The sequence below is a fragment of the Adiantum capillus-veneris genome, chromosome 8 (genome assembly GCF_014529385.1).
Source record: "Adiantum capillus-veneris isolate H3 chromosome 8, ASM1452938v2, whole genome shotgun sequence".
Classification (NCBI taxonomy): domain Eukaryota; kingdom Viridiplantae; phylum Streptophyta; class Polypodiopsida; order Polypodiales; family Pteridaceae; genus Adiantum; species Adiantum capillus-veneris.
The window spans coordinates 128,992,555-129,016,688 of record NC_140938.1 but is presented as its reverse complement, the minus strand read 5'-3'; the positions used below and the strand labels follow the sequence as shown (position 1 = coordinate 129,016,688).

Below are 24,134 nucleotides of genomic sequence, written 5' to 3'. Positions count from 1 at the left end.
ATAAAGAGTGTATCAAATGACATAGAATAGACCCCTACAATGAACACACTTGTCCATTAAATATGTGAATACTTAGCTCAGCAAATATTTATTTGGCCAGTGATTGGTTCAACTGCATCTTTATGATCAATTACTTCAAAAAGGTTGCTAACTTTTTCTTCCAATGGCACTTTATAGACTAATTCTTCCTTCTTGAAGAAAAAACATCTCATTGAGAGAGAGAGAGAGAGAGAGAGAGAGAGAGAGAGAGAGAGAGAGAGAGAGAGAGAGAGAGAAGCTTGTTGATAACATATAAGGCGTTTTTCTAACTACCTTAAGGGCAAGGCTCTTGGAAATGCAATCAAACTCCTACATGCTAAGCAAATCTTTAAATCATTATAGCTTATACATCAGTTTTAATTGTGGCTATACACCATATCTACAGATCCTAAAAGCATTGGGTCATGCAGAGAGCAGCAAGTTGTAGGTTTATCTCTCAAAAACGATATAACAATGAGTTAAGACACACGGGTGGCTCTTCATTGGGTTGTCTTTTGAAAGTTGCTAGACGTCTTCTCCTTCCTCCTACATATCTCTCCTGCATAAGATATTACTATTCATAATTAGTTGGAGTACCTTATTAGAGCTTTGAAGGATGATGCAATTTGATAATGAAGCATCACAGCTAATATAATTGGAGCTTCATTGTGGATGCATAAAGAGTGTTTTCACCTTGGAGCAAGGGTACAAAGAAGAGGGTTGCCAAAATTGAGCCTTGCTTCTTCTTCACCGTAGCAACGTGCGGGTCACATACTAGTAACAATGATATTATACTTACATGATGAATGCAAACAACAAATAGCTTAGAGCTGCCCTTGAATGTAAAATTGACAATAACCAAATATCTTGTTTACACGATATGTCATATTGATTGTCAATAAGAGAAATTCATCTCTATCAATTGTCAGTATAAGAAATTCATTTTTATTCTCCAACCAAAACAATATCAATGAAGATAAACACAAGCTCAAAATTATAAAGATAAACGAAGAGGAATGAATGCAAGTCCACAATTTCACGAGCTTTGCATGTCACTTGTCGATGACATAACTTTAGCCGAACACTCGTATAATCTCATAAAAATGAAGACACATCACATTTGGCAAGTTAGTAGGGTTATAAATTATCACAGTTTCTTATATGAAGATTTATCATTAACCCTAGGATAGGTTCCAAGACTATCTATGTGTTCAATCTATCGAACAATATACCTTCATAAGGTCAAAATAGTCTGAACTTATGAATTGATAAAACACTCACCAAAATAAAAAATCAAGGGACACAAGGAAACAGAAAAGGAAAAACTAAATCAGTTTATTTTTTATTAAACAAGACTACACAAAAACAAACCATTATCCATTAGAAAACACTCTTAGTAAAAGCATAAGCAAAAATCCGTCACTTGGTGAGTGTGATCAAACTCCTAAAAAACAGACTCGTCACTCCACACTAATAGAACAAATTCTTACAGCCTAATGTAAGCTAAAATTATAAAAGTGAATACTACTACGAACCACTTAAAATAGACAAAACATGACCAAAATTAGTACAAAGTTCGAAACTTGACAATTTACCAAACATTACGTATTTATAGGTTAAACGATAACGTATAACTTGACGGAATCACATCATATAAGTTATGTACATCGATGCAATAGTAATAGATACTATTTATAACCACTAGCTAAAAGAATATTCTTAATCTTATTTTAAGCAAGCTTTTTATTATGTGTAGTGCTTTTCTTAATTTATGTTTTCTTTTTAAGTCGTCTTAAGAACAACATTGCTGACGATTGACTTGTATCTAGACTTAATAAAATAATATACACCCTAAGCAGTGTTAGAAAAAAACCTAGGTACAGTGTATTTTAACCGGCTAAAATCATAAAATCCCAATTAGATTTTGAGCTTGCCTTTAAGAAAACCGGCAAATCTACATAAGTTTTAGTATAGATACCGGCAAAAGCTTCAAATTTTGATCTAAAAACCGATAGAATTTCAAGTTTGCCCTTATTTTCTTCGGTTAGGACAAATGTATTTTTCTAGCCCTGACCCTAAGTTTTTATTGTTTGTTCACATTATTCATTGATAAAGCTAAATGTAACTATAAGTCCTCTTCTACTTCTTCTTTTCTTTGTTTTTGCATAGTCACTTAGAAGCTTAAGCGGATAACGTACTAGAAGATTGTACAGGATTTTATGATGGACTCTTTGCCTATAACCCAAATCAGATATTTAGTCTAATCTTTTGTTTATAGTTGCTGCTTTAGATTAGCAATAAAGATATAGAGCTATAGACATATCCTTCGATGAACATGATATTTCTTTGATAGTCCACCTAGCATCCTCTCACTTTAAAAGATGCACAACTCTTTTCATGTCAGTTTATAAAACCACACAAGAGTTTCTTTCATTTGTACCCCGGATGACCCCCCCTTGATTTAGGACGATGAATTTTTTTTTATTCTTGAAACAATTCTTGATTATGAACTCTCTACTACTCGTGCATTTAATCAACGCAAAAGATATTTAATGAAATATAATAATTACTCTTTGAAAAACTGCTAGTGGATATCAAAAGCATCACTAAGTTCGCACTATCGCTATTTGAACTTTCATATCACGCACTTGGAGTCACATAATCGTTGGTTTAGGCAATGATTTTTTACGGTGCAGATTTATCGGTTTAGGAAGTAGTAGTCCAAGTTTGCCAGTTTAGAGGACACAAGCGTAGTGCATAGTCACTAGTTTGGGCAGCACACTCATTAGTAAAGATTTGTTGGTTTGGATAACAACTACTAAACCATTCCACAAGTGGGTAACCTCCACTGCTGTTAGTTTGGTTTTGGTAACAATTGAGAACATTTATCTTTTAACGTCAGGATATGTAATGGAAATAGATATTTGAAAAAAAATTTATTATTTACTTGGTGTATTTTATTGATCATGCAATGTGAGTTGATATCTTTATTACAACCACATGATATAGTGTTGTTAACTAATCCTTAATGGCTAGGTACAAACCGCATTAGCGATGTAGGGCATCTATATTTTGACCTAGACTCTTTATCTATAAAATACTATGTGCAAAGGGAATAAACTCACTTCTACACGACGGTAGATTATACCCAATGCTCCATGTCTCTCTTCCATAACACTGTGCTTTACAAGGTGCGGATGCTGATCTTGTTCTCTCTCTTTGTGCTCATGCTTCTTAGATAGCATGTCTCACAAATGATTATTGTTGTAGGTATGTACAAATGATCATTGGTGTATTTTATTGATGATGCAATGTGAGCTGTTAGAGTTGTTTTGCCTACGGCAAAACAAGCTCGTTGGGATGTTAAGGATGCGCAGGCTCATGCATTGATTGCGTTGTTTGTGAAGCGCACCATTGTTCCTCACATCCGTTCAGCAAAATCTGCAAAACGGGCTTGGGATATTCTAGTAGGTCTTTATGCAAGCCGCAATGAGGCTAAAATTACTTTGCTGCGTAAAGAGCTGGAGTCGAAGATTATGCATGAGGAAGATGATATGGACACTTTCCTTGCTAGTGTCAAGGATATCATTAATGAGCAACTTATTTCTGCAGGTGAAGTTATTTCAAACAGTTCCCTTGTGCAGACTGTTCTTGATGCCTTACCAGATTCTTACCAGACTTTTGCTAGTACTTGGAGACTTATGACCCAAGGAAATCCAGAAGTTGTCAAGTTTGATGCATTATGCACACTGCTGTTGCAAGAGTCACTTTCCAGAAAAAACAGGACTAGACAGCGTGCACTTGAAACAAGCTTTTATTGCTTCTCAAAGAAAGGGTGGTAACAGCAATGCAGCCACTTCTTATGGTTCTGCTGCGAGTGGCAAAAATTCTGTTCCTAATGCTTCTGCTGGCAATTCGTTTGGAAATTTTGGTGATAAGTGCAAAAAGAAGATGCGTTGCCATTATTGTAAAGCTAAAGATCACTTGATCAAGTCGTGTCCTACGTTGAAGGCCAAAGAGGCTAAGAAGAAAGAGGGTGGTTCCACTGCAAATGCTGGTTCCACTACAAATGCAGCCATTGTTGAGTCTTGTGTGAAAGGAGACTGTAATGCTGATGTTGATGCAGAATGGGCTTTTAGCGCAGAGTGCACTTACAATTCTGTTGTCCATGATGCATGCTTGTCAGTTGTTGCTGCAGATTCACATGTGTGGTATTTCGACAGTGGTGCTACAAAGCACATTAGCTCACATCGTGAATGGTTTACCTCTCTCGAGTCTGTCCCTCATGGAAATTCAGTCACTTGTGCCAACAACGCCTCTTATCCAGTTTAGGGAGTTGGAAAGATTGTGCTTACTGCTGCTAATGGCAGCTCCTTCACACTTGTTGATGCACTTTATGTACCTGGGATCAAGAAGAATCTCTTGTCTGTATCCACACTTGCTAGACTTGGACTTGTAGTCAAATTTGTGGATGACATATGTACAATTCATGATCTCAGTTTTGGTGATGAAATTGTTGCATCTGGGCTTTTGTGCCGTGGGATGTATAAGCTCACTTTGTATGACAAGTGTGGACAAAATTTTGCAAATGCTGTTGCAGATTCAAGGGCTATTTCAGATGCAAAACTTTGGCATGCACGTTTTGGTCATCTGAATTTTGTCAGTTTTCAGCGTTTGCAGAAATTTGATATGGTTGCTTCTTTGCCACCTCTTGAAGCACCTGTCAAACATGTTTGTGAAGGCTGTATTTTGAGTAAGATGCAGCGTTCTAAATTTCCAAAGGATGGTTCAGTTCGGGCTACATGTAGGTTGCAGCTTGTGCATAGTGATGTTTGTGGGCCCATGCCAACTCCGTCCTTGGGCAATTACCTTTACTTCGTGACTTTCATTGATGATTACTCCAGGCATGCATGGGTATTTCCGCTTAAAGCAAAGTCCGAAGTTTTTATGTGCTTCAAAGAATTTCTGGCTATGGCTGAAAATGTCTCGAAATGTACTATGGGCACCCTCCGTTCCGATCGAGGGGGGGAGCATATGTCTCATGAATTTAATGAATTTCTGGCTAGTCGTGGGATAAAACACCAATGTACACTGCCTTATACACCTCAAAAAAATGGTGTTGCTGAGAGGAAAAACAGGTCACTAACGGAAATGGCACGATGTATGGTCAAAAGTCAAGCTTTGCCGCATTCTTTTTGGCTTGAGGCCATCATGTGTGCCACTTATGTACTTAAAAGGTGTCTTACGAAAGCTTTGCAGTCTATTACTCCATATGAAGCATGGCATGATAGAAAGCCTTCTATTGAGCACATGAGTGTTTTTGGTTGTTTGGAATATGCTTTGGTGCCACAAGTGCAGCGCAGAAAACTGGATGATAAGGCTGTCAAATGTATTGTTGGTTATAGTGCTGAAAGCAAAGGTTACAGGTTGTATCATCCGCAGACAAAACGTATTTTGGTTTCTCGGGATGTAGTGTTTGTGGAAGATTCTGGTCAGCCCTTGCTGTCATGTACTAGAGACAGTAATGTAAGCTCATAGGACATTTATGACACTTTGTTGCCTCTTTTCAGTGGTGGAAATACGAATGTACGTTGCAATGAGGCAAATGTACAGGCTATGGGGGTTTCTGGAAATGTTACATATCAGCCTAATACTGATGCAGATGTACATGATGTACTTGATGAGGAGAGGGCTGAAAATGAGCAAGCTAGAGGTATGCCAAAATGGCTGGTGCACACTTTGCGTGACAGTAAATTGGATGCACCTTTGTCTAGTCGTACTCGTTCACTGCATCAGATTGTTATGCTTTGGCTGTGTCTAGCTTACATGATGTTGAGGAGCCTCTGTCTTTTGATGAAGCAGAGAATTCAGAAAATTGGATGGCTGCCATGCAATCAAAATATGATGCACTTATAGAAAATGACACATGGACTTTATGTGATTTGCCTCCTGGCAAAAAGGCCATTGGTACGAAGTGGGTTTACAAGTTGAAACGCAAGCCGGATGGTGAGATCGATCGCCATAAGGCTCGACTTGTTGCAAAAGGTTATGCACAGCAAAAAGGCATAGATTATGAAGAGACATTTGCTCCCACTTTTCGTATGACTACTGTACGTTTTCTATGTGCATTGGCAGCTCATTTTGGTTGGGATGTACGTCAATCAGACATTGTTACTGCTTTCTTGAATGGTGACATATTTGAGGAAGTTTATGTAACGCAGCCTCGCGGTTTTGTCATAAAAGGACAAGAGGACAAAGTGTGCAAATGTAACAAGGCTTTGTATGAGTTGAAGCAATCTCCTCGTGCTTGGTATGAGAAAGGTGACACTCATTTGGTCAAACAAGGCTTTCGTAACAGTCCAACAGAAAGCACATTGTATGTAAAGCGTGAGGGTGAAGTACTTCTCATTGTGGTTCTTTATGTTGATGATTTGTTGATCACTGGACCAAATGAGAGACATATAACTAAATTTAAGGCTGATTTGAATGCTACTTTCAAGATGAAAGATTTGGGGCTGTTGCATCATTACTTGGGTATACAGTTTAAGCAGTGTGATGGTGGTATTGCCTTGTGTCAGAAAAGTTACATAGAGACATTGCTATGTAAGTTTGGACTTGAGGATTGCAAACCTAATTGCCACTCCCATGGAAACAGGTTTGAAGTTGAATCTACATGATGATGGCGATCTTGCTGATGTCACTCTTTATCAAACTGATGTTGGCTGCCTCATTTATGTATGCAACATGAGGCCGGATATTCAGTTTGTAGTCTCACAGGTTAGCAGATTTATGCATAGCCCAGGGTCTAAGCATTGGCAGGCTGTCAAGAGGATTTTCCGCTACCTTAGTGGCACTTTACATCTTGGCTGGTTTTATCCCAAGGGGAGATCATTGCCGCCAGACTCACATGCTTTTTCGTACTCAGATTGGGCTGGTTGTTTTGACACGCGAGTGTCCACAAGTGGTTTTTGTTTCATGCTTGGCAGTTCATGTATATCATGGTTGAGCAAGAATCAACCTACTGTGGCCACTTCGAGTTGTGAGGCTGAGTACAGGGCAGTCTTCACAGCTACGGTTAAGTGTGTATGGCTCAAACGCCTTATGGCTAATTTGGGTGTTGGACAGGACACTGCCAACACTATCTACACTGATAGTCAGAGCGCACTGGCAGTTGCGAGGAACCCAGTTTTTCATGCTCGCACAAAGCACATTGAGGTGCATTACCACTATGTCAGGGAGAGGTTCTCAGCAGGAGAGATCAGCTTGGCTTATGTGCCAACACAGGACAACCTTGCAGATATTTTCACAAAGGCATTGTCTCGTGAGAAGCTTGAAGCTTTCCGCAAAGCTTTGGGCTTACTCCCCTTTGTGGACTGATCATGTCCTTAGGGCATGGAACTTCCCTTTACTCATGTGCCAGCTCTCGTTCACCGCATCACTCCAGGGGGGATTTGTTACCATATACATGTGGTAGTGATGTGTGTGAACACACTAGGACCGTCGGGGGATTTTTTCCCTCTTTAGGAGGTTTTTTCCCCCATGCATTGTATATACGCCCATCACTCTAGGGCTATTTATCTTTCTATTGCACACTAAGTAACACACTCTCTATTGTGTGCCTTGAGCTTCCTTCGTCTTCTCCAAGGTGTGTGTGTTTCTCTGCAACCCTAATTCCAACAGCTGAGGTGCAAGCAGAGGAGATCAAAAAGACCCGACTGCTGCCAGAGAGCTTTCCCTCAAACACAACCTTGCCAACCAGGCCTCTCAAGGTCAAAAGAAAAAGGGATGCTATAACGGCAATCATTGACGAGAAGAGAAAGGTGGTAAGAGACCAGAATGATATTGCCAAACTCATGCTAGATCATCTGAGTCAAGTTATTGGTCAGCCCAAAAGAATGCTCACAGTGGGTCGAAGTGGCCAAAGCCCAGTTGCTTGGTACTGTTAAGTGTGGGGTAGTGCTGTGGAACCGAAAGCATTGGAGAGGCCCACTTTAGTTGATGAATGTTTCCATGCTTTACAGGTTATGGGAAGGAAAAGTCCCTTGGGTGGGAAGGACTTGCAACCGGATCTTATGATTTCGCTAGAGTAATTAGCGAACACGGCTCTTTTGGAGGGGAAGTTGGATGCCAACCTCAAAAGAGGGCTCATCAAACCTATTCCCAAATTGGTTTGTTTCTCTCTGTTAAAGCACTCGAGTCATATCTATATGATGACAGTGGTGTACAAGCTCATTGCACTTAGGATAGCGCCAATCTGTAAAAAATCCATCACCCCTCATCAACATGGTTTCATCAAAGGATTTTCTATTTATGATAACTTTTTGGCATCATGGTCGGCATTGAGTATGTTTCTTTCACCAAACAAGAATGTATTTTGGATCCAGGTTGTTGTGATAGTGCACATGCTTGGGGAGGGAAGTTACTTTGAGTTTCTCTTCAACAACAGAATAGTGGAAATATTTGAGGTCAAACGATCGGCCAGCAAGGCTGCCCCCTTTCCCCGCTGCTCTTTGCTATTGGCTCTCACCCTCTAGTAACCTCATTGGAGGATAGTGTGGCAAAAGGGTAAATTCAAGGTCTAACATTTTCTGGTGGCAAACAATTGCTTGCAAAGCTGATTGCAGATAATTCTTTGTTATTCCTTAAAGCCAAGTTAGAAGTGCTAAGAAGAGCCCTCGAGATTCTCCAATTTTTTTCCACTACTTCCAGCTCAATGTGCAATATAGAGAAATCAAGATTGGTCTTTTTGAAAGCCACTCGTTTGACCTAGCAGATTGGTGAGAGGAAGTTAGATTGACAAGGGTACTGTGTTCAGGCACCTAGGCGCCCCACTTGGGCTCGGGATTTTGGATAAGTAGAGATTCAACTGGTTCTTGAACAAGATAAAGAGTAAAATGAGAAGATATGATTTTGTGTTTCTCCCCTTTTATATTAGAGTTACTATGATCAATGCTTTCACGATTCCCTACATTTATTTCGTATGTCCATTACTTAAACTGAGCAAATCCATTTGGAAAGAATTTTTGAAGACTATCAAATGACTTTTATGGAAGAGAAACAAGAAATCCACACCCCTTGCCAATGGGGAATAAGGGAATGGATAGCGAGACCAAAGAAGCAAGGTGGAATTGGAATCATTGACCCCATGCTGCATGTAGAAGCTTTGAGTGCTAAATTAGTTATCTCGTTGACGGATCAAAAGCAAGAATGGGCCATCATAGACTGGGATATGATAATAAAATCACATCTTGCCTCTAAAGGGACCACGTGGAAGGAAGCCAATTGCACGATAAGATTTTGGCGGCTCCCTTGATAGTCCTCAAGCTTGGCGGAAGCACAGGGGAAATTCCACAAAAGTGCAACAAAGTGGCTTCAATTCTGGACGGGGAGAGAAGTTCACATACTACTGCACAGACTCCTCTCTTCATTGGTCCCCATGGCTCTCTGAACTTGGATGGGAAGAGAAATTCACATACTACTTCATGTGCTCCTCTCTTCATTGGTCCCCATGGCTCTCTAAACATGGAAGGGTTTCCTTGAACTCCTTTTGGAGGGAAGCTGCACGACAAGTAAGCATCAAAGGGATTTCTAAATTATCACACTTGTGGGATGACAATAACCTCTATTGGAAGGATCTAAAGCTATTATCACTTCAACACAATTTGGGTTTGTACAAAAGGTTGCTAATCAGTAGACTCTTGGAAGTGTTTTTTTCATCACCTTCACTCGTTTTCGGGTTAGAGTTAGACTAAAAGGCCTGGCATTAGACAAAAGATAGTGTGTTCTTGCTCCCCAAAACCCAAAATATCTATAGTGATCTAGTTTACAAAGCGGATTGGTTTGCCTCGCTCACTAAAACATGGAAGAAAAATTGGTCTGAAGAACATTGGCTAAGAAGTGTCAGTCCCCTGGGAGCCATGTCTATTAGGATTAAGGATCACACTAAAGGAATTGTCACTCTTGCTCTAGTTACATATCAACTTATGAGGACCCCCTACATTTGTTTAGCAAGTGCCTTGCCTCACAAGGATTGGCAACTAAGGTCCGCAAATGGATACGAAGGACATGGAATATTATATTTTTAATAGATGACTTGCCCTAGGAGGGCGTTGGACCTGAAGCCAGTCCATTCTGGTGTGCACCCAAATCTCCAGATTTTGTTACTTGAATCAAATCTAGAAGTCTAGCAACCTCAGATCTTTGAGGCTAAACTGGTTGTGGCTCAATTTGATGATATTGTGCTTGTGAGCACTGAGCTCATTTATGTTGTAGGAGCTAAAAGAGGGTCCACAGTTAATGACAAAGAGTGGCACCATGCATTGAGCTGCTTAGACGACTCGAGTTTTTTTTTAGCACCCCTATCTTGGTGTCGGCTGTAGTTGTACCCAAGGCCCTTATGAAATCTATGCCCCCTCAACGCACATGTAGTGCTTGAGATTGCTTAATTGCAAGAAGAAGGATAGGGAGATTATTAATGAAATAAAACTTTATTAACTATGGAAGATAGTGATGAGAAATAGAAGTCTAAATCTGAGCGAGCATCAATAAAGCATAATGATAATAAAAACGAGCTTAGTGCATTAATTAGTTGTGCAGGATCTTTTCTGGCAAGGGCTAAGAGTTTTAACCAATCGGTGGGATATGAACCCTTTTATCGTCGAAGTATCCAAAACGTGTAAGAGATACAATCCAGCCAACTTGAAGGATGTTTTAAAAGACAAAATTATACACAGTGTAGCATGCAGGCAAGTTCAATATATGGTAGTTGTCCGACCAAGGACAACTCAGGAAAAAAAAAGAGAGAGATTAAATTTGATATCCCCTCTTAGAGAACCATATATTGACACTTGACCAAAATGTACTATAAAAGACAATAGAAAATAGACAGAAGACAAATTTCAATATTTTTTTCTGGTACAACTGGTTCTGGTAGGAGAACAATTGAGCTTTAGAACCCATGAAAGAATAGACCTATACCTGTCACCATCCAACACAAGCAGCCAATTAGAACATGGGCAACCTTGATGGGAAGACCAGTATCCAAACAGTCTATTCCGCTTGTTATTGTTGTCCCATAGACCTAAACCTCTTCACTCTCCTTATAAGTATTTCGAGGGAGTTTCTTCTTTACTTCTCTATCGGGCATGATTGTTTTTTAACGGTGTTTTCTACAATGGGTTTGTTGGGATATTTTTCTCTACCATAGTTTGAAATGGTACAATAGTTGTTTCTGGTTTGATGAGGAAGACCGATTTGCATCCTTCTGGAAAATCACGTATGGCGGAGGGACGTGGCTTTCCACTGGATAAGTAACGTCTCTTCGAGTTTTAGGGCTGGCATCCTCAAAGGATAGCATATCCCCCGTAGTTTGGCTTTAGATAGAAAGCATCATACCCTGTATTACAATTTCATAAACCAAACATTATCTCTTAGTGGTCTATGCTCGATGATATCTTCTAAGAGTAGTTGTAGAACGTTAAGCCTGAAAGCAACATTTTTCGTATAGTGCTTACATGTGATTTTAAAAAAAAAAACTTACCCCTCAAGTGGATAGAGTGAGAGCCTGAGAGGATAAAGAGAAAGAGACAGAGAGAAAAAAAGATTAAAAACTCCATTTTGGTATAAGATATATACTACTTTTAAATAAGAAGAAATGTACTCTGCCAAAATTCTGGCAGAGTTTCATTTGTAAGTAAACTCGCCTCACATGAGGATTTTGTTTTCGATGATAATCCAGAATAACTTGACAAAGTACGTACGCATTTTTAAGGACACGGTTATATCAGACTTTTAACACCAAGAAACATCTTTTCTCTTTTGTCAAAATTTTGGCAGAGTTATGCTTGCAATTAGACCTCTTTTTCAAAATAAACATTCCCTCCTCTCTGAGGAGCCTCACATGAGGAAAAAATCATTTTGGAAAACTATCCCAAAAGTTATATCAATAAGCATAAAAACAACCTCTTTTCCAAGTAATTGGATCAAACTTTGAAGTATAAGACCATCCGTTTTTTCCATTACCAATACCAATTACACATATTACTTTGCTTTAAAAACTTAGTGTTTTAAAAAAACCAATAAGGTATTATTCTAAATTTTGGCTAGACATTCTCTCAGTAGACAAGAAGTCTACCTGAAAGCTCGAGGTTGTCATTTGCACAATTTGTGTTGACACTGCACCTTGTCTGTTACCCTGATGTATGGTGACCAAAAAATATTCAATATGCCATTCCATGAGAGGATGTTCACCATTGCATGCCTTTCAAGTAAACAATGTTCTCTTTTATGTCTAAAAACATTTAAGTAAGCTACATGTTGTGTATCCAATCGTTTAGAAGTTACCAATATAGTAGGTGCATGTTCCTAGACTCAGTACATCGTATTACACATCGGTCCAGGTTATGCAAACAATTGTATATATATACTAAAAAGCAACATTTTTTTCTGATGCTATTATGAATAACCAACAAGAAAAAGCTCTGTATAACATGCTTATGCAAACCAAAAATCATACAATCTATCCCAACGTATATGGATCAACAACAATGAAAAACAGTCAAGAATTCTTCTTACCGTCTGTGTAGTATTGCCAATGCCGTAAAGGACAGAGTTCTGGCTTGTACTCCGGATGATTACTGGCCGTTTGTGTGCTGGGATAGCCTGTTGTAAAGGTTTATGTCTTTGTGTGTGTGTGTGTGTAGCTTGTGTATGAACGACCTGGGCAGTACCTCCCTCAAGTGTGTGTGTGTGTGAGACTAGATGCTTCTGTGCGCAGTTGTTAATCAAGGAAACAACCGAGCAGCGCTTCTCTCAAGTGTGTGTGTGTGTGTGTGTGTGTGTGTGTGTGTAGCTTGTGTATGAACGACCCGGGCAGTACCTCCCTCAAGTGTGTGTGTGTGTGTATGAAACTAGATGCTTTTGTGCGCAGTTGTTAATCCGGGAAACAAGCGAGTAGCGCTTCTCTCAAGTGTGTGTGTGTGTGTGTGTGTGTGTGTGTGTGTGTGTATGAGAATAATCGGACTCGCGTGCACTTGGAAAGTAGGGTACGCTACTACAGGTTCTCATCGTTTTTTATACACGCAGCCCATCGCGGTGTCTTTACGCTTACCATGTGTACAAGCCAACTGTTTGATCTATTTTAAGCTCTTTGAAAATCGGTGCAATTACCGATTTTCAAAGAGTTAGATTAAGTTACATGCGAGAGAGAGAGAGAGAGAGAGAGAGAGAGAGAGAGAGAGACTCAAGAGGGCGGCAGTCTTACCATACAGACACCTAGAATTGTTTTACCAGCTACTTCAAACGGACCTCCTAGATAGAGAGATAGAATTTAGGGAAAAAGCGAGAGCAAGATCAATTTTATTAAAAAAACCGGTCACTAAACACATTGTTCAGTATAGAGAGAGAGAGAGAGAGAGAGAGAGAGAGAGAGAGAGAGAGAGAGATTTTGGGCTAAAGAGAAATAGGTGGGTTAAAAAAAATGGTGCTGCTCTTAAAGCTACCTTCCAGGATTCAGAGAGAGAGAGAGAGAGAGGTAGAAAAAGACATAGAGAGAGGTATACTTGTCAAGCAAGACCACTTGCTTTTTGGTCAGTAAGTTACAAAGACTTGTGGATTTTTGGGCATACTTGCTCAACAAGGGTTGCAACATCCGGGATTGTGGGTTGGAAAAAGTTGGTGTTGCTCTTATTGCTAATATCCAGGATTCTCAAAGAGAGAGAGAGAGAGAAATTCCATAAGTATGCATGACTCTGAACAATTCGAGAGTGCCCTTCTGGCTTCATGACTTGAGAGAGAGAGAGAGAGAGAGAGAGAGAGAGAGAGAGAGAGGGGGGAAAGGGGGCCTTATCTCAGGCTATTTTCTTCCCTATTCCCTCTCTCTCTCTCTCTCTATCTCTATCCATTGTTCGCCTCTTCATCTTCTCCCGCCAACTCTTTGTCTTGCCTCACGGTCCAACCTACAACTCCCACGTTGCCTTGAGTTCTTTGGCTCACCAGAGTCACCACACTAGCTCCCTATTTGCAACCACCTGGCAAGCATGAATAAGGCTTGCCATAATAGAGTAAAAAGATGGCGGTGCCTTATGAGTCACCCATCACTACATAATATTTTAAGTTTTGTAGATTTTTAATTGCATTTAGGTAAGGTCCTATGATAGCCTTCCTTTTGTGGATTTTTTGATTGAAAATTAGCTAAGGATCTTAGGCCTATAGTAGGCTTCCTCTTTATCACTTGTTTAATATGAAAACCATTATGGTACAACAAGGTTGCGGATCCTCAATCCTTGAAATGAATGTCTTGTTTCTTGTAATGAGTGTCTTGTCTCTCCATCAACCAATCAAAAATTTATGTATTTTTAAAAAAGAACCTCTATTTTTCGTTAGGAAAAAGGGAACACATCACTATGGCAGTAGCCCTTTGGGCAGACCAAAAAAAAAAAGAGAAACCATCTGACACAAATTGAGATGCAACAATGGTCCTAGTCAAAATGAGAAATCACCCATTTAAAAGCACCTTTATCTTTGGGTAGAAAGTTACAAAGTGTAAATTTTTTGGTCACCTTGCTCTCCCCTTTCTCCAAGGAAAACAACTTTTCCTACAACAAATTTAATAAATGAATGGGTTTAAAAATGGTTACACAACAATTTATCACACAAATTTACATTTTGTCACTAAATGAAGCTGATGAAGGTGTTAAAAATCAAAGTAATGAGATCTAGAATATCTATCTAGCTTGTGTAGCTTTTGTTTGATAAAAGGGACTTTATGAGCAAGACTCTTCCACACCATTTGGGTGGCATCATTTTGTTGAGAAGGAAATTGATATTCAAAGTGTACTTGCACTTCCTTCAATCTCTTCCACATTCTTGTCCATTCCCCCCTTCCTATACTCTTAAGAAAATTAATGAGGAATCCTTTCTTTATGGAATCTTCATAATTTACAAACAAACAAAATTTGCTGTAGTCCAACATATCTTCATATGGTAATTCGATATCCTTACTCACGATGACTGGAACACAATGACTTACTATGGCATCGAAAAGCCGATTAGAGGATGGCGTGTCGCCCGCTAGATGCAGACAGAATCTAGAAGACCTCATTCCTTTGGTTGCACTCTTCAAACTTGCACTGCTAAAACTTTCATCTCTAAAGACGACTCCTTTCTCATCCTTGATGAGGTTGTATAACTTTTGTCTAACAAAACCACCCTGCAATGAAACAAAGAGGTTAGGAGGAAAATCTCTCTCTCTCTCTAGGGGTAAGGGATATTTGGGTTTGAATGTGTTTTTCACTCTAGCTAGTCATCATGCATCATGTATGTAGCATGCATATGCACAAGCATGCACGCGCATACTTTGCACAAATGTGATGTATCCATGTATGGGCGTGGTCATGCATGCACGAGTTATCACCAATATGTAAGTGATGTAACTATGTCAAAATCGGGATAGTTACAAAAAGAGTTGCATAGTTTCATATAGGACGAACAACTCATGCACGCACGTGTCCCCATGAATGCGGCACATTTATTCAAAAAGTAACTGATAACTATGCATCGCGTGACCACTTCCTATATAGCGCGAACACATGCATATACACATCTTGCTTTTGAGCTAAAACATTGATAAAAACACTCCTCAACCAAGGCCTTTAGAGGCTTCGGAATCATGAAGCCAAAGCATCAATGGAAAGCATAAAAGAAATGCCCAAAGTATGGATGCATACTCCCAAATTATTTGACCAAAAAGCACTCTTGTGGAAGTGGGAGATTACTTTACATCCAAGATTTCTAAGGATTGAAAGCATGGACAAAAGTGAATATTGAAATGCAAAGGAAGGGAAGTGACATAGAGGAAAGGCAAATACCTCTTTTCTATGGAGGGCACCTTGGAAGAAGAGGAGGGTGGGTCTACTTTCAAAGGAGGTATGGTCTTCATAAAAGGTGGGGATGATATGCTTGTAAGGTGCCACAACATCCTTGCCCAAATGGGAAACTTTTGAGGAAACCCTTCCAAAATCAGCAACAATGAAGATTGCCTCTCCAAGCAACTCCCTTGCCATTTGCAAGCTGTTGGGGTGATGCATCACAATCACATGGTCCCTCCCTCTAGACCTCTTCCATGCCTCCTGCCTCACCACATACTCCACCACTTTCCTCTGTAGCTCTTCATCCCTCTCCTTCATCCTCATCCTTGAATACTTGTTGTAGCTCAGAGATGCAAAGAATGGCACAAAGTAGACATCCGCATCTCTTGCATTCCTCGCTCTGATCGCTACGCATGGACGCCCTTTTGTGCCGCCGCCTTCTCGTTTCCGTGGAGAGCTAGACTCGTTGTCATCTCGCTTGCTCGCCTCCTTAAGGGTTTCCTTGATCTGATAATCAGCATCTTCCTCTTCTTTCAAATTACTGCTCAGCAAGTCCAAAGTTAGCCAATATTCTGGACTATGTTGTTGGTATAGACCTCCTGGGTAGGGCACTGCATGTGTAAGATTACTGGGCCAAGTATGCCCCTCTTTTACACTTGTGGGCTCTATCATTCCAAAGTGAAATTCTGATGGCAAGTCATACATAAACACCTTCAATATGGCCTTGCTTTGTGTACTACACTCTACTTGCAGGTTTTCCCCTTTTGCCAGAGAAGAATTGTGACGACTACGATGCCGATCACGGTCCCAATGGTCCGGCAAAGCAGAACGTTGTGCCGCTCTTCGGGCCGTCATGTTTGCAGCGGTGTTGCGAGCTGTGCGAATGAATGACTTCCTCGAAGCCGCCACAGAAAATCGAGAAGGGGCTGGTGCAAGCTGGAAAAAGAGATGGGTGCGGGTGTGTGGCTGCGCTGTAAGCAGGTGATGGTTGAGGACACCATGGCCCCTAAGGAGGAGGCTGTAGAAAGAGGAGATGGGCAAGAAGAGGGAAGCCAACAGAGCACATACAACGACAATAGCAACATGTACTCTTCTGATTCTGCTGAACCTCTTCATGATGGGTCAGGGCCTCTAATCAATGGCTCTGGATTTGATCATATATACACAGGAAATTAGCCTAATTGGCACCGGCTTGGCTTGGGGAGGTTGATAACCCCCTGGGGTATCGCTCCAAGAATACGTAATGCGAGAGAGAGAGAGAGAGAGAGAGGAGCAGAGAGGGAGAGAGACTCCCGTGCCTGAGATAGAGAGAGAGAGAGAGAGAGAGAGAGAGAGAGAGTCCCGCGGTGTGTGTAGAGAGAGAGAGAGTGTGTCCCGCGGTTTGTGTGTGTATAGAGAGAGAGAGAGAGAGAGAGAGAGAGAGAGACCCACCATACAAATTTTGGTGCCAGGTGGTCGCTTCTTTTTGCAACCCACTGCCTACGGAGAGTCAACGTGAAAAGCAGACAACACGCGGCCACCGCAAAGGGCGCTGCCGCTTCCACAAAATACGCAAAAGGACTCGAGTTCAAATCCTCATTTTAACTCGATGAGCTGTGTCTCGGAAAATTCATTTTGGGCCTTAGTGTTCTTTGCGACTCGAGTTCAACCCACATTAGCTCAAATCCCTATTTCCAATAACAAACTCCCTAGTGTGAAAGAAACCATTGAAGAATTTGAACTAATTTCTACTATTTTAACATTAATTTTCTCAAAAACTGAGCATAATTTTCCCTTCTTAATCGGCATATCCTTTTTTTTTCTTGGCAATTATAACATCGTGTCAGACCTATTGCAATGTTTTTAATTTTGCGCAGAAAATTCACGGATTGCTCTTATCAATAGTGCCACAAGCGTAGCTGTAATTTAAAGTTTCTTGTATTAAGATACAACCATTGATAGCACTATGCTTCAACTCAAAGACAAGTGCGATAATGGTGATATTGTGTGTCAAATTGGGAGAGCCTTTTTATACAACGCCCACCTTCACGTGTCTTTTAATAATTATGCGCTATTATGAGCCGAGTCTCGCAGAATATTCATAAATTTAGCACGATTTATTTACAAAATACAACCCCACAAACTTCCATTGTTGTTGCGCGTTTCACAAGCTGCAAGATAAAGGCCTTATCTTAGTAGTGAAAGGAGTATGGCAATGACGAGGAAGATCAACACCAAATAGGAGGAAAAAAGAGACCTATAATAAACCATATTAACAACGCTTCTAAAATTATGAAGTTATATTTCCATCATTGCGCTAAAAATCTATATTTTGAGCAAGCTAGTTGATATACAAAATCTAATTAATATTGCAAATATCACTAAGAGGGGGCCTCCATGGTAGGGGGTATCTGTCTTTTGAGTCAACCCTTTTTCTCAAATAACTTTTACTTAAAGAGGCCTTCCAACCAATAGCCCCTCCGTGGAGACCCTCTTAAATATAGCAAAACGCGGCTTTATGTAGCATTGTTAACAAAAAATCAGATTTCAATGGAGAGATGAAAAAATGTTTTTTTCTTCTAATAGCAATGGCATCTGTGAATGGCTTCAAAATAAATATATTTGTTGGGTTAAAGGCCCGTGTGCCCGGCTGCCCGTTGTTCAGCCGCCCATGTAAAGCCATTCATTTACTCATTCATAATAACTATACTCATAACTACACATTGTAGTGTGAGTACCGCCCCGCCACACACTGCGTCTATCTCCTTCTTCGTGCTGGCTCTCTGTGTGTGTGCTCTCCGATCCCAACAAGTGGTATCAGAGCTTGGTAGTGAGAGCATTGAGAGCTTCATCATCATTGTTGAGTGTGTTGAAACTTGCTGCTGTTTTATTGCCGTTTTTCTGTTTCGCGCACGCGCGCATTTCTAAAGAGCAGAAGGTTTTTCTGAGCTTGGCATTGGAAGGTTCAGCACTCCGCGAGTATTTTCATCAGGCGTCCTGGAGTTTAACCCCCCTTTCGGAGCCATTCGTGCCATCAGAAATCCCATCCGAGCTCCAGACTAGGAGCTGCGTTTTTCAGCTCTCTTTGGTAGTTTTCTGCTGCCAGAGCTTCCATAGCCATTACAGGTGCCATTGTTGTAGTGTCTTCCACTTATGTGAGCCCACAGCTCATTTGAGAGTGTGTCGCCTCTTCTTGGAGTGGCCTCATACACACAGATAGAGTGGGAGTTTGGCGACATTGTCTTCTTCGACTACAGGTACAGGTACAGGTGCAGGTGCAGGTACAGGTACAGGTACAGGTACGGGTACAGGTTACAGGTTACAGGGAGCTTTGGATACAGGTTTCTTCTGTGGTTACAAAACATGTATTTTGACTGTGGGACAGCCATGCATATGGTTGTGGTTTGAGTGGGAGATTCTACTCTTCTGGGCAGTCTGTTTATGTGTGTTCTTGAGCTACAGGTTGACATCATCTATGTATGTTGATGGATGTGGATATGGCAGTTTGACGACACTCTTTATGCATGATATTGTGGAGATTTGGTTCACTTATACATAGAGCAGGTTTGCTCTTGCTTGCAGTGTTGCGGTTTGAGTACGGACAGGTACTCGGTTGACAGTAGAGATTGGACTTCGTTGAGCTTGTGCATTGGTTATATGCTCACTTGGATCCATTTATGCTCACGGATTTGTGTAAGCTTGGTCAGCTTATGTCTCTATTGTGGTTATTCAGACATGGAGTATGTTTATGCCTCTATGACAGCTCATTGTTGATGCATTTTGTGGCACGGTTTGCCTAGGCCGGTTGAGTTACAGGTGTCACGGGTTTATGCATTTGTTTGTGGATTTCTACGTACGTTTTTTGACCATATTATGGGCTGATTTATACTCTATGTGTTTGCTCTTTGATTGAGCAGCAGGTGTTGTCAGATTTGCAACACTACTTTGTTGTGGCAGTTTGTTGGTTGGTTACAGGTTTCTCATTGTTGCATTCTTGTTGTAATGGGCACTAAAGAGGACACAGTTTTCAATATTGAGAAGTTGGATGGTGCTAACTTCTCATATTGGAAAGATCAGATTTGGGATGTCTTGGTGTAGAAGAAACAGATTCGACCTCTAAAGTTGCAGGGAGTTAAGCCAGAGAACATGGAGAGGGATGATTGGGAGGAGTTGGATGAGATGTCCAGGTCTACCATTAGGCTTTCCCTTTCAAAGTCTGTTTATTACAATGTGAAAGATGCACAGGGTGGAGCTTATGAGCTATGGCAGCGGATTTGCGATATGTATGATAAGCATTCAGCTGCTTCTATGGTGTATTGGATTAAAAAGCTTATTGATTTGCGAATGGAGGAAGGTGCTTCCATGAATGCGCATTTGAATGAGTTCAATACAATTTTCAGCCAACTTGCTACGCAGGAAATTACGTTTGAGGAAAATGTAAAAGCTATGTTTTTACTTGTCACGTTGCCTGAGTCATGGGACACATTTAGGACAGCCATAAGTAACTTGGTTCCTGCGAATGAGTTGACAAGTACTAATGTGGAGTCTAGTCTTCTCACGGAAGAGATTAATCGAAAGAATAATGCAGGTAGTAAGTCTTCTAGTGCAATGGTTGTCAGAGGCAGGACTATGGACAAGTATAAGTCCAACAGGGGTAAATCTAGAAGCAAGTCCCGTGCAGGCACAAGTAAAAAGGATGTGGAATGTTTTCATTGTGGTAGAAAAGGACATTTCAAAAAGGATTGTTACAAGTGGAAAAGGGAAAATGGAGATGGTAAGAAGAAAGACCATGATGCTAAGGATAAGCCTAAATCCAATGTCAAGATTGAGGAGTTAAATGCAACACAGGGAGAGTGTAGCTCTCAAGATGACCATGTATGTGCTCCGACTAGTGCTACTAGTGAAGAGCTTGGTGATGTGTTGCTTGCATCCTATTTTGATGACGCTTTTCTTCTCACTCATGAGCGTAGTATGCCTATGGATTGGGTCATTGACAGTGGTGCTTCTTTTCACGTTACGCCTCATAGGTCGTGGTTTCATGACTACGATGCTTCGAGCACAGGTATTGTCAGGATTGCCGATGGGCGTTCTATGCAGATTCATGGCATTGGGGATATTCATTTGGCTATGCCAAACTCTACTACGTTTGTCTTGCAGCGTGTGCGTCATGTGCCGGCTCTTGCAAAAAGCTTGATTAGTGTGGGTCAGTTGGATTCACTTGGTTTCAATGTATCTTTTGGTGATGGAGGTTGGAAGATCACTAAGGGCAGCCTTGTTTTGGTTAAAGGTGCTAAGAGGAATACGTTGTATTCCCTTTGTGTAGCTAGTGTGGCTGATCACATTGTGGGGATCACTGAGCAACCTCCTGCTTCTTTATGGCATCAGCGTTTGGGGCATATGTCACTAAAAGGTTTGAAGTTGTTGGCACGTGCGGATTACATTCCCGTTTCAGATTTTGGTGGTTTTGAGTTTTGTGAGCATTGCCTTTATGGTCGACATGCTCGGTCTTCTCATAAGAAAAGTGTTCCACACAGATCTTTGGAAAAGCTAGCTTTGGTGCATAGTGATGTATGTGGGCCGATGCCCAATGCTTCTCTTGGAGGTGCTATGTACTTTGTTACGTTCATTGATGATGCTAGCAGGAAGGTATGGGCATACCCCATTCGTAAGAAGGATATGGTGTTTGATATATTTAAGCAATGGTTGGCTCTTGTTGAAAACCAATCAGGTTGTAAGTTGAAGTGCTTACGTACGGACAATGGGGGTGAATTTATGTCTCATGCTTTCACAACATTATGTGTTGAAAAGGGTATACGGCGCGAGCTTAGTGCTCCCTATACACCTCCTCAAAATGGTGTGGCAGAGCGCATGAACAGGACTATACAGGAAAAAGTCCGTAGTATGCTTTCTATGGCTGGTTTGTCAAATGGATTTTGGGCTGAAGCTGTTGCCACTTCTGTGCATTTGATAAATCGTTCACCTAGTGTTCCTTTGGGCTTCAAAGTGCCTGAAGAGGTATGGACAGGTTTGCCACCTTCGTATGGTCACCTTCGTGTTTTTGGCTGTGAAGCTTATGTACATGTACCTAAGGCAAAACGCAGCAAATTGGATCCAAAGAGCAAGAGATGTATCTTCTTGGGTTATGGTAGCTCTGGTGAGATGGGTTATCGATTGTGGGATCCTATTGACAGGAAGATTGTGCGCAGCCATGATGTTGTTTTTCATGAGGACTCTATGTATAGAGCATCACCGCGAACGGTTGAGGTTCGGCGTGTGATATTTGAGGAGGATGGTCATCGGTATGATGGTCCCATGGCTGCTCGTGGGCAGCCCATTGACCCTCAAGTGGGAGATCAGCCCTTGTTGGGAGATCATGTAGATGTGGGACAGCCAGATGCACCTCCTGCACAGTCTTTGAGGCGTTCAGAGCGGCGTGCAAGACAGCCTCAGCGTTTTGTGCCTTCTATGGATTATGTATTGTTGACTGATTGCGGGGAGCCATCATGTTATGATGAGGCCATGTCTAGTGTTGACAAGCTCAAGTGGGAGCAGGCTATGCAGTCAGAGATGGATTCGTTGATTCAAAATGAAACGTGGGAGCTTACTCCTTTGCCAAAGGGTAAGAAGGCACTACCATGCAAGTGGGTTTACAAGATAAAACTGTGTTCAATGGATGCAAAGCCTAGGTACAAAGCAAGGCTTGTGGCTAAAGGATTCAAGCAACAGAAGGGCATTGATTTTGACGAGATCTTCTCCCCAGTGGTGAAGATGTCTACTTTGCGTATGTTGTTTGCTTTGGTAGCTACAGAAGACATGGAATTGAAGCAAATGGATGTAAAGACAGCTTTCTTACATCCGGACTTGCACGAGGATTTGTACATGGAGCAACCAAGTGGGTTTGTTATTCATGGCTCAAAGAAGATGGTATGCCGGCTTCTTAAGACCTTGTATGGGCTGAAGCAATCATCTCGTGAATGGTATCGTAAGTTTGATGCATTCATGAGTTCATTGGGTTATGTACGCAGTTATGAGGACCCATGCCTCTATACTCGCAAGGCTGCAGATGGTAGTCTTATTGTTTTGGTTTTGCATGTGGATGACATGATGATCGCAGGGAAGTGTATTTCTGATGTGGATGCCTTGAAACATAGGCTACATGAGACCTTTTCCATGAAGGATCTTGGGGATGCCAGTCATATTTTGGGTATGCGGCTCACTCGTGATCGTTCTCGCAAGATGCTCTTTCTTAGTCAGAAAGAGTACATTGACAGGGTGCTTGAGCGTTTTCATATGGAAGGGGGGAAGGCCATTAGTACCCCGTTGCCTCCATATGTAAAACTCAGCCATGATGACTGCCCTCAGACAGATTTGGAGACTACAGAGATGTCTCAGATTCCCTATGCGTCAGCTGTTGGTTCCTTGATGTATGCCATGGTGGCTACGCATCCAGATCTTGCTCATGCAGTTGGTGTGGTTAGCAGGTACATGTCTAACCCGGGCAAGCGTCATTGGGATGCAGTGAGAGGTATTCTCAGATACTTGAGAGGGACTTCAGAGTTGTCCCTATGTTATGGTGAGAAGGATATGTCTGTTTGCGGATATACAGATTCAGACTATGCAGGGTCAGTGGACTCGAGGAAGTCTACTAGCGGCTATGTGTTCACAGTTGCAGGTGGACCGGTTTCGTGGGCATCACGTTTACAGCCATGCGTTGCTTTGAGCACTACAGAGGCTGAATATATGGCTGCCACTGAGGCTGCCAAGGAGGCCGTATGGCTCTCACGACTAGTGGGAGATCTTGGTATGGCTGGTGATGCTCCGATTCTACATTGTGATAGCCAGAGTGCCATAGCATTGGCACGGAATCCTGTCTTCCATGCGAAGACAAAGCACATTGAGGTGAGGTATCACTTCATACGAGAGGTGCTAGAGGACAAGCGCATAGAGCTTGTCAAGGTACACACTGACGATAACCCTGCTGATCTACTCACGAAGTCGTTACCCTCACAGCGGTTTGCACACTGTAGATCGCTGATGGGTATGGCTTGACTTCTTTTGCTGTACTTTGGCCACTTTAAAGGCACACTGCCTTTAAGTGGGAGATTGTTGGGTTAAAGGCCCGTGTGCCCAGCTGCCCGTTGTTCAGCCGCCCATGTACAGCCATTCATTTACTCATTCATAATAACTATACTCATAACTACACATTGTAGTGTGAGTACCGCCCCGCCACACACTACGTCTATCTCCTTCTTCGTGCTGGCTCTCTGTGTG

General features: G+C 41.4%; 1 protein-coding gene across 12 annotated transcripts; it reads right to left on the bottom strand.

Annotated features, from left to right (window-relative positions):
* Nucleotides 1–330: 330 nt before the first annotated feature.
* LOC147452952 (putative arabinosyltransferase ARAD1) lies at nt 331–17,136 on the bottom strand. Of its 12 annotated transcripts, XR_015188937.1 has the most exons (5): nt 15,885–17,134; nt 15,047–15,226; nt 14,531–14,612; nt 12,152–12,211; nt 10,713–10,995 (listed from the first exon to the last, which is right to left on the bottom strand). XR_015188937.1 is itself a non-coding variant. In XM_086518490.1 (4 exons), exons 1-4 carry the CDS (start codon nt 16,998–17,000, stop codon nt 476–478), a joined length of 1,458 nt encoding a protein of 485 aa, XP_086374616.1. In that variant the 5' UTR covers nt 17,001–17,135; the 3' UTR covers nt 331–475. The 12 variants fall into 12 exon arrangements, 11 of the variants coding, with proteins under 11 accessions (XP_086374616.1, XP_086374620.1, XP_086374621.1 ...); XM_086518490.1 differs by lacking the exons at nt 10,713–10,995; nt 14,531–14,612 and adding an exon at nt 331–577 and having other exon boundaries at nt 15,885–17,135; XM_086518494.1 differs by lacking the exons at nt 10,713–10,995; nt 14,531–14,612 and adding an exon at nt 751–792 and having other exon boundaries at nt 15,885–17,133.
* Between the last annotated feature and the right edge of the window lie 6,998 nt (nt 17,137–24,134).